This window comes from Schistocerca gregaria, chromosome X (assembly GCF_023897955.1).
Source record: "Schistocerca gregaria isolate iqSchGreg1 chromosome X, iqSchGreg1.2, whole genome shotgun sequence".
NCBI classification, from domain to species: Eukaryota; Metazoa; Arthropoda; class Insecta; order Orthoptera; family Acrididae; genus Schistocerca; species Schistocerca gregaria.
The window spans coordinates 473734258-473751034 of NC_064931.1; the positions used below are offsets into that span (position 1 = coordinate 473734258).

General features: G+C 39.1%; 1 protein-coding gene across 1 annotated transcript in view; it reads right to left on the reverse strand.

Annotated features, from left to right (window-relative positions):
- Window positions 1–16777, reverse strand: part of LOC126298148 (Down syndrome cell adhesion molecule-like protein Dscam2) — a 560143-nt gene that overhangs the window by 91464 nt on the left and 451902 nt on the right. Inside the window, exon 21 of the mRNA XM_049989461.1 lies at window positions 261–539. Within this exon, the coding sequence (XP_049845418.1) occupies window positions 261–539 (279 nt within the window). The remainder of the gene's footprint in view (window positions 1–260; window positions 540–16777) is intronic.

The following is a 16777-nucleotide window of genomic DNA, read 5'->3' on the forward strand; positions in this document are numbered from 1 at the left end:
AAACCCAATGGTAACATTTTCTTCTTCACTTTATTGGATTTGTAACTAAAATGGCAAGATAATTAAGGATACAAGCACTGAGAACTTTCTAACACACACGACGTCGACATGAAGTGAAGTTAGCATGACAAATATCTCTTATCTTAGAATTCATGAAATATTTCTATCCTACAAATTTCTTTATTTTTTAATGATGAACTCTCTTATTTGTATGGAATGGTAAGCAGATGACAGCTAGATCACACGGATAGTGTACATACCTTGAACTAAAAGTTGATAAACAATGGTATCTTCTCCATACTCATTAGAGACATGGCATGTGTATTCACCCTGATCAGTTCTTTGTACTTTTGACAGGAGAAGAGAACCATCAGGAGCAAAATTGATTCTTGGGTGCTGGTTTAATGGTACATCTCCAGCTTCTAGCCATCGCCGTTTAGGTTCAGGGATGCCTACAGCTTGGCATGGTAAACGTACATCGCTCTTCCACGTCACCATCCTCGGTCCCCCGAATGAAATAATTCCTGCCCTAACTGCAACTAACATCACACACTGAGTTAGTATCTTAAAAAAACCTGAAAAATTTAAACCATAAATGTAATATAAATGTAATATTTACTGTTATTCTGAAAAAAAAAATTTACTACTGTCTGCTCTAATAAGAATCAATGGTTTTTGAGATTCAAAGAGCCCTCAGACTAGTGCTTTTGACTGAAATATATTCCTGTGCTTTTCCATCTTCAATGCCTGAAAAACAGATTGCAGTACCCACAAGACATGGTCACATATCTATGTAACTTCACACATGAACATATCATCATTAACTATGTAAGTGATTAGAGTAGCGTTTTTCTGCGGCAGGTAGAATGACCACCAGATTGCATTAGTGTTTTTCATGTTTAGTATTGTTACCAGGCCTGAGATGGTATATAAGAAGCATGAAAGTGTCAGATCTTGAGTGCCAACGACACAAAAATGCCATGTACTAGTATGAGACAGCATTATCAGCACCTGACAGAGTTTGAAAGTGGCCTCATTGTGAGTCACCATTTGGTCAGCTGGCTGACTCATGCATTATCCAGATTTGTGGGGTATTTGGATGTCACAGTGGCCCAATGTTAGACTGCATGGGAATGTCAAAGTGCACATACTTGTTGTCGAGGTTCCAGTCAACTACGTCTGACCACCACAATGGAAGATCACCATATTGTGCCCCAAGTACACAGTAACACCTTCACATCTGTGTATCATTTGAGGAAAAGTACTGCATTCTCTGCAACATTATGTGACATTGCAAACCACTGATTGGAGACTAGCAGCAGACAGACTGGGAAATAACTGTAACATGCATTGGCTGCTGTTAACACCACAAAACAAACAGCTGTGTCTTGAGTGGCACTATGACCAGAAAGTTGGAATGCTGATGATTGCCACAGTTTGTTGAGAGATGAATCACAGTCCTGCCCTACAACAGATGACCATAGTTGACGAGCATGGTGGTGGCCTGAGTGGAATTTCAGTTCTTCCAATGTTATGTAGAGGCACAGCAGTGCTATTTCTGCCTCATGTTTTGTGGACCCATCAGATATAATTTCAGGTCATATGAGTACAGATCATAGATATGACTACAGATCGCAGATGTCAACTGAGGGATCTCTGATAGCACAACAGTACATCACAGACATTCTGCATCCTCCGGTGATACACTCCCATGTGAGAAATTGTGGTGCCATTTTTCAACAGGACAGTGCTCATATACCCACCGCATAAATATCTATAAACTGCTTGCATGATGTTGAGTTATTCCACTAGCAAGCAAGATTCCCAAATCTATCCCTGATAGAACATGTGAGAACAGCTCAGGTGTTGACTTCATCCCAGCGTCAATGTCCAGGTTTTCAAGGCTCAGTTACAACAGTTGTAGGCCACCTTACCTCAAGAGAAGATGCAATGGCTTTGTTATATCCTTTGTGTGAATAGAATCAACAAATACAAGGGATTATCATGTTGTATGCATTTTATGCACAATTTAATGGAGTCATTTTTTGTAGTAAAGTTTGAGAACAGTTTAAGAAGTCAATTTTTCCATGAATAAAACTTAACTTGATATTTGATAGTGCCTTCGTGTTGTTATATAGACCAAGTTTAAAGCCACTTCTGCAAGTTGCCATAGCATTTGCCTTTGTAAGAGCATGATACACTGATGAGCAGGTATATAATAACCACCTACCTAATAGCCGGTATTGTCCATGTTTGGCATAGATAATAACAACAATTTTTTGTGGCGTGGAAGCAACAAGGCCTTGGTAGGCCACTCTAGGGAGTTGGCACCACATCTGTACACACAAGTCACCAAATTCCCATAAATTCTGGGGAGCGGGTTGATGAGCTCTGTTCAACCAGGATCATATCTGGCAAGTTAGGGCTTGCACTTCAATTGGAACTTGCCACTATGTTCCTCAAACCACTCCATCACACTACTGGCCTTGCAACATGGCACATTATCTTGCTGAAAGATGCCACTGCCGTTGGGAAATGTGATCATTATGAAGGAGTGCACGTGGTCTTCAATCAGCATATGATACTCCTTGGCCACCATGGTCTCTTGCACAAGCTCCATTGGACCCATGGATGGCCATGTGAACATTCCCCAGAGCATAACAGAGCTGCCACCAGCTTGTCTCTGTCCTATAGTATAAGTGTCATGGAGGTGTTCCACTGGAAGATGATGGATTTGTGCCTTCCCATCAGCATGATGAAGAAGGTATAAGGATTCATCAGATCATGCAATGCTCTGTCACTGCACAAATGTCCAGTGTCAATGGTCAGGTGCCCATTTCAGTTACAGCTGCTGATGTTGCAGTGTTAACATTGGCACATGCATGGGTCATCAGCTGTGAAGGCCCATTGTCAGGAGTGTTTGGTGCACTGTGTGTTCAGATACACCTGTACTCTGCCCAACATTAACGTCTGATATTAGTTCCTCCACAGTTCACCACTTGTTCTGTTTTACCAATCTGCTCAACCTATGGCGTCCGACATCTATAATGACGGGTGGCCGTCCAACCCCACGATGTCTCGACATGGTTTCACCTTGGTTTTGCCACATGTTGGAGACACTCACCACAGCACTCCTTGAACACAATTTTATTCTGCTACTGGTACTTTCTACTACCACTGTAAGGAGCTTCAGTACAACAGGACTGAGATATTCTCTGAAGTTTGCAGCTGTTTCCTGTAGTGAATGAAGTGCGAAATGGAGAAAATATACTTCAGGTTCTCATATGATGGTTTATTCATATTACAAAATCTGTTGGATATTTATGGGCTTGATTTTTTATGGGCTTAGTTTCTATTTACAGACTTTTATACCAAACATATGCCCTATCATCTTCCATAGCTGCATTACTATGCATACAAACTACCACCAAATTTCTCACAAATGTTAATTTAGATATCAATCAATATTCAATACAATTTCCAGAAATTAATCATTTTCTGCTCAGTCATTTACAAGTGTTTCAGTAGTTTTAGTCTGCTTAAGAAACTGTGGCATTTATAGAATCACTGAAAATCATTTTTCAGTATAATGTAAAATAAAGTGAATTCTAGAAACCAGTGGTCATGAATGGATCTACTTCTCTCTTTCTGGAGTGAGCAAGTGTAAACATTTCCAGCTTGAGCAACTGAAGTATAATTTATGAAGATCTAAAGGTCAGATAGCTTAAAAAATGGATACAGGGATAACAAAAGCAGCAACAGCTATCTCAACATGAGCTGCTGTCACAGCAACAGGGTGGTTCACAGCAACAGCAAAGGGGAGAGGATGAGTTGTTACAGCAGAATCACTGGCAACAGCATGAGTCTCACAAACGTTGAAATGCCAGTAATATTGTCAGTGCATAGCAGCAACAGCTTCATTCCAGACCATCACTGATGAAGAAAGATATTGATATTAGCCTCTGTGTTAAGAAAGGCAAATTAACTTGGGTATTTGAAGAACTGCAGCTGGCAGTACATTGCAATATGAAGTAACATTTTCAAAAAGTTTAGGCGTATTCTGGTAGATTACACGTCACTACTAATGTGATATTGCATGATTGAAATGTTATACAAAGTGTGCTTTCAAAAGCTGCTCTAACTACATACACATAGTCCAATGCACAGAGCCAATAATGTGCCTTGCTAATTAAAGATAATTTTTCTTGTAATCGCCAAACATCAGTTCCTTAGCAAGCTTATGATGGAAATGCAATCAACATAGCTAAAAGTAGTGATGGCAATGCAATCAACATAGCTAAAAGTAATCATTATCATGCTACTATTGGAGGCTTGTTTTGTTTACATTAAGAGTAAAAACCATTTCATAATAAAATTACATCCCATGGCTGTAAACAAACTAGTGTATAAGGGATGTGATGTATGCTATAGAAAGCTATAGAAATAATCAAGAGAATGGGAAGCAACTAAATTAGAGATTAACTTAATTCCGGTGGTGCTGCCAGTCTAGTAGTTATATCAGCATTGCTAAAAGCAAAGAATTTGGAATGTAATGTACCAATTCCCACGATTCTAAAGCAGGGGGTAATATAGCAGGCAATTTTGAGGGAATTAGATTAATAAATGAGACACTTAAAGTAGTAGATGAGTTTTACTATTTGGGCAGCAAAATAACTGAGTATGGCTGAAGTAGAGTGGATATAAAATGTGGACAATTGCAAAAAAGAGTTTCTGAAGAAGAGAACTATATTAACACTGAATACAGATTTAAGTGTCAGGAAGTCTTTTCCTGAAAGTATTTGTATGGAGTGTAAAGATATATGGAAGTGAAACATGGATGATAAACACTTTAGAGGAGAAGAGAATATAAGCTACTGAAATCTGGTGCTAAGAATGCTGAAGATTATATGGGTACATCACATAACTGATGAGGAGGTACTGTATAGAATAGGGGAAAAACAAATTTGTAGCATAACTTGACTAAAAGAAGGGATTAGTTGATAGGACACATTCTGAGACCCAAGGGATCAGGAATTTAGTATTAGAGGGAATTTTGTGGGAGTAAAAATCATAGGAGATGAATAAAGTAAGCAGATTCAGAAGGATGCATGTTGCGGTAGTTCTTCAGAGATGAAGAGGCTTGCACAGGATTGAGTAGTATGGTCAGCTGCATTAAACAGTCTTTGGACTGAAGACCATGACAACATAACACTGGAAAAAATCACAGATGTGGAGTGTTAAAAAACCAAGAAAATGATGAAAACAGAGCATCATGTAAACGTCTTACACTCTCACAACAAAATAAAGTAGTAACAAATCCCACTGAATTCCAGCTTTGTAGGCATTGATGGCGTCCCTTCAATAGTGGTAAAGAGGAATACTCAGAACCTAGTTAAACTACTAACACACTTTTGTGACTGCTCATTTCAAGCAGGGACCTCTTATAATGCATTGTAAACATCTAAGGTATTTCCAATATATAAAAAAAGGTGTGAAAGATAAATTAAATAACTACAGGTCCATCACAATTTCCTCTTGAATTTCAAAAATATTATAAAAAGTTGTGTATAATAAACTAACAGAACTTATAAATGAAAAGAAAATATTATTTAATGAAGAACACAGATTCAGAAATAAGATGCCAACAGTAACCGCCATAGTGACTGCATACTGAGCCTCTGAGCCTGATTGACAAGAAATAGGAATTTACAGAAGCATTTATTGACCTATCAGAAGCTTTTGGCATGGTTCATCATATGAGTCTGCAGTCAAAGCTTGAAAAGTATTTAATTCAAGGTCTCTCCCAATGCTTGATCAGTTACTTCCTGAGCAATCTTAAGCAGGCTACATCAGTCATACTAACATCAACTGTAAAACTATTTCTTCTATTTATGAACATTAGTCAGATAATAATCTAAATAAATATGGTGTAAACAACAACACAATAAAATTCTCAGAAACATAAAAGCAAATACCAAGTTCAAAATCTTTGCAAAATCTTTAATTTCATATTTACAGCATCACTGCTTTTATTCCACTGGAGTATATTTGATGTATGAAGTGCATTATTTGTAATTTCAAATATATAAGCACAGAATTCAGTTTCACCTATATACACATAAACTGACTTTCAATGTCTTATGCTTAAAGCAATTTTGAAGACTACAGAGCTGAGAAAAGTACAATAGAATCTAAAGCACTACTCTGTCTTAAAAGATTCATGGTCTGAATTGAACATATTAAGGGTCAAACAGTTTTTAAAGAAAGACATTTGTACTCAAAACATATTCTGTGACCCCATTCCAGTTGTATTGCAGACATTTGTATCTGAGCTTCTCCTAGCATATGTCATGACCTTCTGCATTTCTGTCATGTACATGTGCAGTGTCAAAGTCAAACCCAATGTGCAAAATGTGTGGGTGAACAATATATAAAACAATGCACATCTACAAAAGCAACTACTTGCATTTGTTACTCTGGCAGTCACTTATCTATGGGCCACATCTGTCCACTATTTTAAAAATTATAGCAAAAATCATTTCTGTCAATGGCTTTTAGCTCATGAATTTCACTTAAATCTATTTAATTGAATTTCGAGGTGGCAGCTTCTTTTCTGCAGTCAAACAACATATCTCTACCTAGTGTTCAACACACAGGAAATAGTGTAGTTGTGTTAAATGGTGTTCCTCATTCAACTAAAATCCCTTTACCTAAGCACTCATCAGATAACATTCCAAGACCATACATCTTCCTACACAAACTGACACAGAGACAGTGCATAATTTCAAATATAGCCAACAAGCTCTTTTAATATTATGGACATATCACTTTCATTATGAAAAATCCTACTCCACCACCCTACTCCTGCAACTACAGTGGGATCAGTTAACATTTGTCAAAGCTTAAATATTAGTAATAAACGGTGTCATATTTTAATAAATATAATTCAGCACATGAACTAGGAACTAGTTGGCTGCATTGCTTAATCAGATGTAAAACCATTAATAGGGGTCATAGTGGGGACAGATTATGGCTCACAAAATAGTAAGTTTAGAAAAAAACACTGCAAGTGTAAAAATCGGAATGGGTGTCGAAACAATATTCAGCAAGCTTTATGAATCACATGTACCTAATGACAACTTGTGGGGCTGGTACCCTTCGTCTGAGTATTCTGTCCTTAAGTACACTTTGATAGCACATCTAGGAATATTTCAGTGAATCCTAGATGTCACTTTACTAGGCCTCATCTCACTGCAGGTGGTGTGCTGCTGCCTTCTTCTGACCTTTCAGTAAGTCTGTTTGAAAGTCATCTATAATAAGACAATGTCTAGTAAAACACTGTACTCTTCAAGTTGATGACAGCTTAACTTACATGTCACCAGCACAAGCGCTGCTGGACTGCTGAATGCTGTGAAACAGTAGCTGAGACACAGCTAGTAATCACAGTGTTCTCAGCTGTATCAACTTACCAAAACTTTATTGTTATGGGGAAGATGACATCTTGGGCCTGGAATATGTACAAAAAGCAAAGAAAGCAAACTTGCTTAGAAATATGGATGAATATGTCCGCAGCATTTTGTGGGGAAGCTAGAAGTTTTAGAGGTCCTACATAGGATAATAATACAGTTAAAGCAGGTATTTAACATGCAGTGTCATTTGTGGATGTCTTAGCTCCAGCTTACACCAAAAATTGTATAATGATACAATCAGTTTCCATCAGCAGTTTATTTTTAATGTGCTACTCAGATGCCTAATGTGATTGTGAACTCCTTGATCTTCAGTCTTTCTTGAAAATTGAAAACTATACTTCCAGAGTTGCTTTATGATTTATTCAAAAATATCTTTGTATCTTAACAGTGGAAGTGATTGTGAACTCCTTGATCTTCAGTCTTTCTTGAAAATTGAAAACTATACTTCCAGAGTTGCTTTATGATTTATTCAAAAATACCTTTGTATCTTAACAGTGGAAGCTAGTCAACATTGTGCCTGTAACCAAACATGGCAGGAACCAGTCAATGCAAGCTCCTTTTGCTCCGTTTCTTTGATCTCTTATGTCTGTAAGATTATGTGCAAAAAATCTGAATAGTTTGTAGAACATTATAACATCCTTTATAAGTTAGTATTTTGTCTCTGTAAAAAACTCAGTTCTGTTGATGCTCTTTACGCACTTGTAACCAATGTGCAACTGAATTTCACTGATAATTTCTGCATAATTGCAGTTTTCTTGGATACCAAACACACCTATGGAAACAATAATCATACTATTCTTCAATGACTGTAGTGTTATATTAGCATACCATCAAAAATTATCAACTGGTGTTGATCGTAACAATAAGCATGGTTGATGGTCAGATGATTACCAGACTCCTGTCCAAGGGTTTACCATGAGGAGATCCTTAAAGTCTGCTCTTTTTTGGTCTATACACCGTGACAACAGATTATGGTATCCTGTCACCATCCCACAGTATACAGCAATTTTATAGTATATGCCAAGAATGAATTTGAAGACTGAGCCCTCAGCTGTTTACACAAAGATGGCAAGAAGGTAACACTGCTATGAGTGATAAGGGAATCGAAATAGTACCTGCAGGAACTGTGTTCAGCTATGAAGTAGATGCGCATGGCTTATACTTTTTGCTTCCCAATGAAACATTGATGCTAACAGCTTAGGTATTTGCAACCTTACAGATCATACTATATTTAACAGAGCTAAGAGTCAACAGAATCATGATATGTGCAAATTCCACAAGTGATCTGTTATCTTCTGCAAGAGCAGCTTGGGAAAAAATTGCAAACTATGTAGAGCAGAATATCTTAAGACTGAAATATCACTATAAATTAATCTTTTTCCAGTGCGTACTGTGCCACATTGACATAAAGGGGATGATTACTCTGACCAGATTTTTATAAACATACAACAACTCGCACCCACTATAATATTTTTTCCACAGTCAGACTACTATCAACAGCCTGCAGTTAAGGGAAGAGAGGATAGCCATCAGAATGTAACCCAGACACTAATTTAAAATGAACTTAATACAGAGCTTTCAACGCTCATACCCCATGGTTTGGTAAAAGTTGGCTGATGTGGAAGGATATTGTCACCATTAATAATACATGGCTACAAACAAAACAAAACACCTGTTAAAGTTAATACACTCTCTGAACTGCAATTACTGTACAACTGAATATGACATCCTGCATTTTTGTTCACTGGAGTGCATAACTATAAAAGAAAGGGTGAAAACACTACATGAAAACTGTTGATTATTTCTCATTCCAATTATCTCTAACTCTTTTCAACTATAAAACCTGTAAATGTATTTATGAAATCATTAGTTCCTGTAAGCTGTACCTTTAATTGTGCTTTAAGTTTTTACTTAAACTTGATTGGTTTCTAAAATTGTTACTTTATGGAAAAGCTGATCTTTGGATGTCATAATGTTCAGTGATTTTATACTCATGAAAACAAAGTGCATAAATATTTATATTTCAATACATACCTATCCTATGTATAAAGTAATCACAATTTAATTTTACCTCATGTTTTTGAATTTTTAATAGGTTGTATAGGCCATTATACAAGCATATTTGAAACAAATTAAAGGTTTCATCTGGTCTCATCAATTTGTGGTGGTGATAATTTTGTTTTTCCAGTGCTAATGTATGCAGCGATCCTATGTGTGATTTTTGTTCTTCAAAAGAACCACAGGTGAGGACAAAGACTTCTATGATGACTGAATGATGTCCTCTCACAGTATATTTTCCATTGGCTCCTGAATAATCCATTGCTTAGATAGTGACACCCTATATTAGTGGTAAAAGATGAATGTTTCACATTGTGTCATCTGGATCATCTGGTTTGTCCTGTTTTTGCTTCAGACCTGACTACATTAAAAAATTTATTCAAAATGAAAAGCACTGAACTGACATTGTTCCTTCCTCAAGCCATGTCCTATTGCTAACTGTGTAGATGATTCCCTTACTGAGTTGTCAATAATAGTAGAGTAGAATGAGTCACCATGTATGGCACTGACCTGATCTACCCATACAGGAACTTAGGGGTGAGTTGTGGCTGTTGATGGCAGTTGTTAACCCAGAGCTGTCCTTCTCCACTTGTGACGGTTATGATCCTCACTGGTAAACACATGTCATTTGTGAGGCTGAGTACTTTTCCACACTTGTCTAGCACTTCACAGTTTAACTGAGCATTACGCCTATTGATTAGAACTCATCTCACTGATGATGGAAGGATAAGTTTATCTTCAGTGTTTTGTGAACTTGTTGAAGTAATTTTATCACCCTGGAGTTCTAGCCTACCACAGTGTATGACTGACTGTGATACCTGCAAGAAGTCTCATCCAAGTATAACTGTATGGCTACATTCTTTTAAAATTACAAACTTGATTGGACATCTTCTGTCATTGATAACTATTCTCACAAAACTTATCCCTATTGGCTTGACATATTTTACATTTGCAACTTTCAACACTGCTGCTGTTTAATTTCAGAATATAATATTTTTCAGATGACTATGATAAGCAACCAATATCATACGAAGTGATGAGCCAGAATTGACTAGTGTCCAGAAAAGTTGTTCATTGATGCCAGCAATGTGATTTTCTGACATATTTCAAACTGCTGTCCATGGAGGCAGTCCCACCTCCGTAGATGGTCAACTTATTCTGTTTTTCTTATTTTAGCATTTGGGCAAATAGATGGAACACCTGCACGGTGTTTGGGAGCAACTTTGGCACACTTAAGTGTGAATTATACCAGGTAAAGTGATGGTATTCATTCTGCAGCTCAGTTGTAGTCATCTTCAGTTGCTTGGTGTGCATAGAATAGTCCTGCTGTTTTAAAATTATTATGTATTGAACAGTCTTCTTTTTTCTTTATTATAGCATATGATGTGGCCAAGGTGTCCACAACCAATACATGTCAGAGTGGTGACCCTTCTCCAAATGTCTGTTTTTCTGTGCAGTGATGAAACTGGCAAGGGAGCCATTTTTATTTATGTCATCAACACTCTTGGATGCTATCTGACAGTTGTGACAATGAACCTCTTCTTGAATTAACAATGATATCTCCTTCTTGTTGGCTTTTACAGTCAATATTGTTACAGAGGCAGTCTTGATTAAGAGTTATCATAAACTTCTATTATCTGTGTTATTATTAGAAGTGAGGTCCTGACAGTCTTCCATGACTTCCAGCAATTTGACAGCCTATTGATCAGCATTCATGTGTACTCTTTTTTGGACAGAATCAGAATTTTTAATATCCCATAACATAAAAAGTCAAATCACAGATCTGATGTACTAGGGACTTGTCAACATTACAATTACAGTTTGTATATACAGTATTACAAAAACAATATGTCAATACTCCAGTTTACATGTATTACAAAGTAATATATAACAACAGTGTTTATGTAATGACACAGTGCCACAATGTCCTGGCAACACTTCACGAAGTCCTCTGTTGTGATGACATCCTACAAAATAAGCACCTGATAGATATCTACTGCTCTGCCCCTAGCCCTTTCATACACAGACTATGAAAAACTGCACCAAAGGATTTAATATTTGGGGAGGATATTACCAAAGCTAATCAAAAAGTCAATACATACATTTTTTTAAAAAAATTGTGTGCAGACTAGAAGTGGGACTTCCGAGTTCCATCAGATCATAGAGGGGTTGGACAAAAGCACAACACATTACTATAACTAGTACAATGCAGGAAAACCATTGACATTCAAAACAGCTTCCAATTATCTTGCAACTGGATAAATACAGATCCTGTGTGGTTTTCAAAGGAATATTATGTCATTCTTCCCATAAAATAATGGAAAGTTCAAGTGATTATGATGGAGGTGAACAGTGAACAGCAATCATACACTCTTCTCTCCCAAGTACACCACAAAGACTCACTAATATTGAGATCTAGTGATTAGCAGCCAGGGGAGAAGCAGCAATACATCATTGTGCCAACAAAACCAGTCTGGGATGATGAGCACTGTGTGAACAGGTGCCCTGTCATCTTGGAATGCAGCATCACCACTATGAAACATTGTACCATGGGATCATTTTGATCAGTCAGAATGGTCACATAATACTTGGCAGTATCATGACCTTGCTCAGTAACCATGGAGCCTATGTAATACCATAATATGGCCACCCAAATCATCACTGAAGCCCCACTACATTTCACTCTTGGGACATGAAGTCAGGCAGAAGTTGGAAACAATGTCATCCAACCAAATGATTTTTTTCCATTGATCCCTAATTCAAGGTTTAGGGCTTTGGCACCCTGTTTTCCTGGTATGGGCATTTGCATCACTGATGTGAGGCTTTGGAATTCCAACTCACCCTGCAGTTCCCAGCTTATGAAGATTCCTTCATGTAGGTTTTTTTGTGTTGACATGGTTTATTATTGCAATGTTCTGTTCTGCAGTGACTTTTGCAGTTCTCATCCTCTTATTTTTTGCCACAATCATCTTCAATGACTGTCTGTCGTGAACAGTCAACACACACTTTCATCCACATTGTGACTTAGTGGATGGCATCTTTCTGCTTTCCCTATATGAAGTATAAATCTTTGATATGGTGTTTCTTGAAACACCAAACACCTTAGTTACAGAAGCACACACTATACAATGATGAATTATTTGACCTTGTTCAGAGTCACTCAGCTCCAACACAATGCACTCATAACCACACAGAGCACTGTTTGGACCATGACTGGCCCTTGCAATTTGTTGAGGATGTTGCACAGGCACCATTCATGATCAAATACAACAATGCAACTTTCAGGCTTGGCTAGCATCCACATTAACGTTCAAGAATGAATTTCTCATGGTGTTCCATATTTTCCTCTGGCCCGTGTATCTGGTCAGATTATTTATTTATTCCATTAATAATTAATAGTTTACATGAACTACATCAATACAAAAATACTCAAGATAATGTCCTTTCACATCAGCAGGGCACATAAACTCTTATGAGGAAACAAATAATAGTGCAATGATGTGACAATCTGTCATTTACTGTCCACTGTGACCAGTGATATTGAACTACTGCAGTCAAAGAGTTTCCTGTGCTACAGCAGAGGTAGACAGGGGTCCTGATGGGACACCACTGCATGAATTCTGCTCCATGGTTTCTATGACTCTAGAAAGTGGACTTTTAAGTCCTATTGGGCAGAAAAGGGCAATTTAGGTGTGGAGATTTGGTAACTTCCATCATATTTAGGTGCTACATCATTTTACACATGAGTGTGTCAATTATGCATAGTAATGGGCTCTGTTCTTTAATAGCTCGTCAGCTAGGTGGACCGACTGCAAATGTATTCTTAATTTCTGAGTGAAATTTGTCCCAGCTCTTGAGTGTTCTCTCTTTTTTTTAAGCAACTGCTGTACTATATTTCCCAAGTAAAGGTAGATATTGGCAAGACACATCATCCCATCCCAACAGTTACATTTAATGGCACAGTTGAATATCCTTAACCATTTTGTGGGAACCTGGCCAGTTACTCTCAAAAACAATGTTGGTTGCCCATTGTGCATCCGACTCACAAATATCTTTAAAGTAGTGACTATGCAAGTGGAGATGCTTGTGCATTGTTGAAGTACTGACCATATGGGTGGAGAGGCCTGTGTATTCCCATGAAGCTGAGGGCTACCTCAGCTACAGTGTAGCTGCTGGCAGGGTGTCCAGTGTATGCCATGCTGGACAGGCCTCAGTGGATTAATCAGACAAAGAGTGTCACACAATGCCACATCTCTCCCATATACATCCTCCTAATCCTTTCCCGTCCATAGCTTGTGGCCTTATGGTAGCATTCTTGCTTCCCACGCACGGGGTCCCAGGTTCAATTCTCGGAGAGGTTAGGGATTTTCCCTGTCTCGAGATGACTGGGTGTTGTGTCGTTGTCTTCATCATCATTCATCCACATTACGGTTGGAGGAAGGCAATGGCAAACCACCCACATTGTTCTCTATGCTCCTCGGAGTATGGGACCTCATCATCATCATCATCATCATCATCAATCCTTCCCCAGTTCACCAGATACACAAGCCAAAGTGTGATGCAACCCATGCTGAGGAGTGTGTGACACATGGGAAGACATGTTATTAACAGAGTCTCAGGGATATAGGTACTGGGCAACCTCTCAGAGTAATTAGCTAGTGTGGGATTACATGGTGTCAATCAAATAAATCTCCAATTCTTGTGGAACGAAAATGAAGAACAGTGAGCAAAGCAAAATGCTAATGAAATGCCAAGCACAAGAGCGTCAGGTTTGGAACTGATTGAAACTGTTTCCATAATTGGACTGGGTGACAGACCTGTCCAACAAGTGGAAATCATCACTGAGAAGTTGGACAAGGTCAAGATCAAATCTTTGTCTGTTGCTCAGAGAAGGAAACTTCTCAAAGAACAAAGAGCAAAGGAAGGTAAAGAATGGCTTCCTAAACATAAATGGAGGGAACTAAAAAGGTCTTGAACATAAAATATCCAAAAACGACTGCCTCATAGTGAATGAGATAATAGAGCACTTTCTACATCAAAGCCAGGTAACAAGAGAACAAGAGAGGAATCTAATGCGTCCACATCTCAGGATAAACAGAGCCACAAAAAGGCTGAGGCAAGAAACAGGGAAAGAGATTTTTTGTACTGCAGTCACAGTTCTTAGGATGGTGGTTACCCAACAGGGATACCCAGTAAGCAACATAACCTTGCATCAGGTTCAGATAGTTCTATTTGAGAAGATTTGGGAGGATGAAAGCACAGGCCCCAAATTCAGGAGGGTCTATCTGGACAAGGATTCTCTTTTCTTTGGGTGCAAGGGAGCAGGAACAGGGGACTGGTTTAAGGATATGGCGCCCAAGATGCCTCCATAGTAGAAGGAGAAGCTGCCAGAAAGATATCAGTTTGGATACCAAAACTCCTTAAGGATACTCCTGCCAAGAGTATTTAGGGTTCTCACAGGTTACTGTTATGACAATCAAAGATGTTAGAAGCAACCATACCGGCAAGTTGGAGGCTACAAGTGTGGCAGATAAACCTCCAACACAGTAAAGGAGCAAATGTCACACTGACTCACCTTCTGGGGAGGAAGAAAGTGGATGTGACCCTGATCCAGGAATTCTGCCTATATAAAGGAGGCATTTCAGGCCTTGGAGGAACTGAAGGTAAGTTGATTTATGCTAGAAATAGAAAGAATTCTAGAACATGTATTAATGTTAAGAATGGAATTTAATTCATACTGATGGCTTCTGTTCCTGCGATTTGATGACCTTCAGGATGAAACAGCATGAGAAAGGAAGCATGAGGGAAACTATATTGGCCTCAGCTTACCTTTCTTATGAGAACAGTACTCATTTTCCAAAGGAAGTGAGGAGAATGGTAGACAGCTTGGTTTATTGTGATGCCAGTGCCCAGGACCTGGTGTGGTGAAATAGTGACACCAAAGCAGATGGGAGCACCAATGTGACTATCCACTTGAATGTAATTTGGAAATCATGTATAGGGACTGTACCTCCAGGAATAGAAGAAAGGAAGTAGTAATTGACACAGCATTTGGGTCTACTTTAATTACATCTAACAACAGCACATGGCATTGGAGTCATCCTTACCTGACCACACTTATATTAAGTTTGAGGCTGAAAGGGGTGTTATAAAGAGACCGTAGCCTAAAGGAATCCTAGGAAAACAGACTGGGACACAGATAGGAAAGACCTAAACTCATGCTTATCTGAAGTCAGAACTTTGATAAAGAACTCATTAGATTTTGAGAAAGTGGCAGACACAGAGACACCTGCCATTACGACATCACTTTTAGAAGTCTGTCCAATATCCAAGAAGTACACAAACGTAAATGTACCTTGATGGAACAACAATCTGAAAGTGCAAAGGATGCAGGTAGAAAGACAGTTGAACCCTGCAAGAAAGAAAGGGCAATAGGCAAAATACACTCCTGGAAATTGAAATAAGAACACCGTGAATTCATTGTCCCAGGAAGGGGAAACTTTATTGACACATTCCTGGGGACAGATACATCACATGATCACACTGACAGAACCACAGGCACATAGACACAGGCAACAGAGCATGCACAATGTCGGCACTAGTACAGTGTATATCCACCTTTCGCAGCAATGCAGGCTGCTATTCTCCCATGGAGACGATCGTAGAGATGCTGGATGTAGTCCTGTGGAACGGCTTGCCATGCCATTTCCACCTGGCGCCTCAGTTGGACCAGCGTTCGTGCTGGACGTGCAGACCGCGTGAGACGACGCTTCATCCAGTCCCAAACATGCTCAATGGGGGACAGATCCGGAGATCTTGCTGGCCAGGGTAGCTGACTTACACCTTCTACAGCACATTGGGTGGCACGGGATACATGCGGACGTGCATTGTCCTGTTGGAACAGCAAGTTCCCTTGCCGGTCTAGGAATGGTAGAACGATGGGTTCGATGACGGTTTGGATGTACCGTGCACTATTCAGTGTCCCCTCGACGATCACCAGAGGTGTACGGCCAGTGTAGGAGATCGCTCCCCACACCATGATGCCGGGTGTTGGCCCTGTGTGCCTCGGTCGTATGCAGTCCTGATTGTGGCGCTCACCTGCACGGCGCCAAACACGCATACGACCATCATTGGCACCAAGGCAGAAGCGACTCTCATCGCTGAAGACGACACGTCTCCATTCGTCCCTCCATTCCCGCCTGTCGCGACACCACTGGAGGCGGGCTGCACGATGTTGGGGCGTGAGCGGA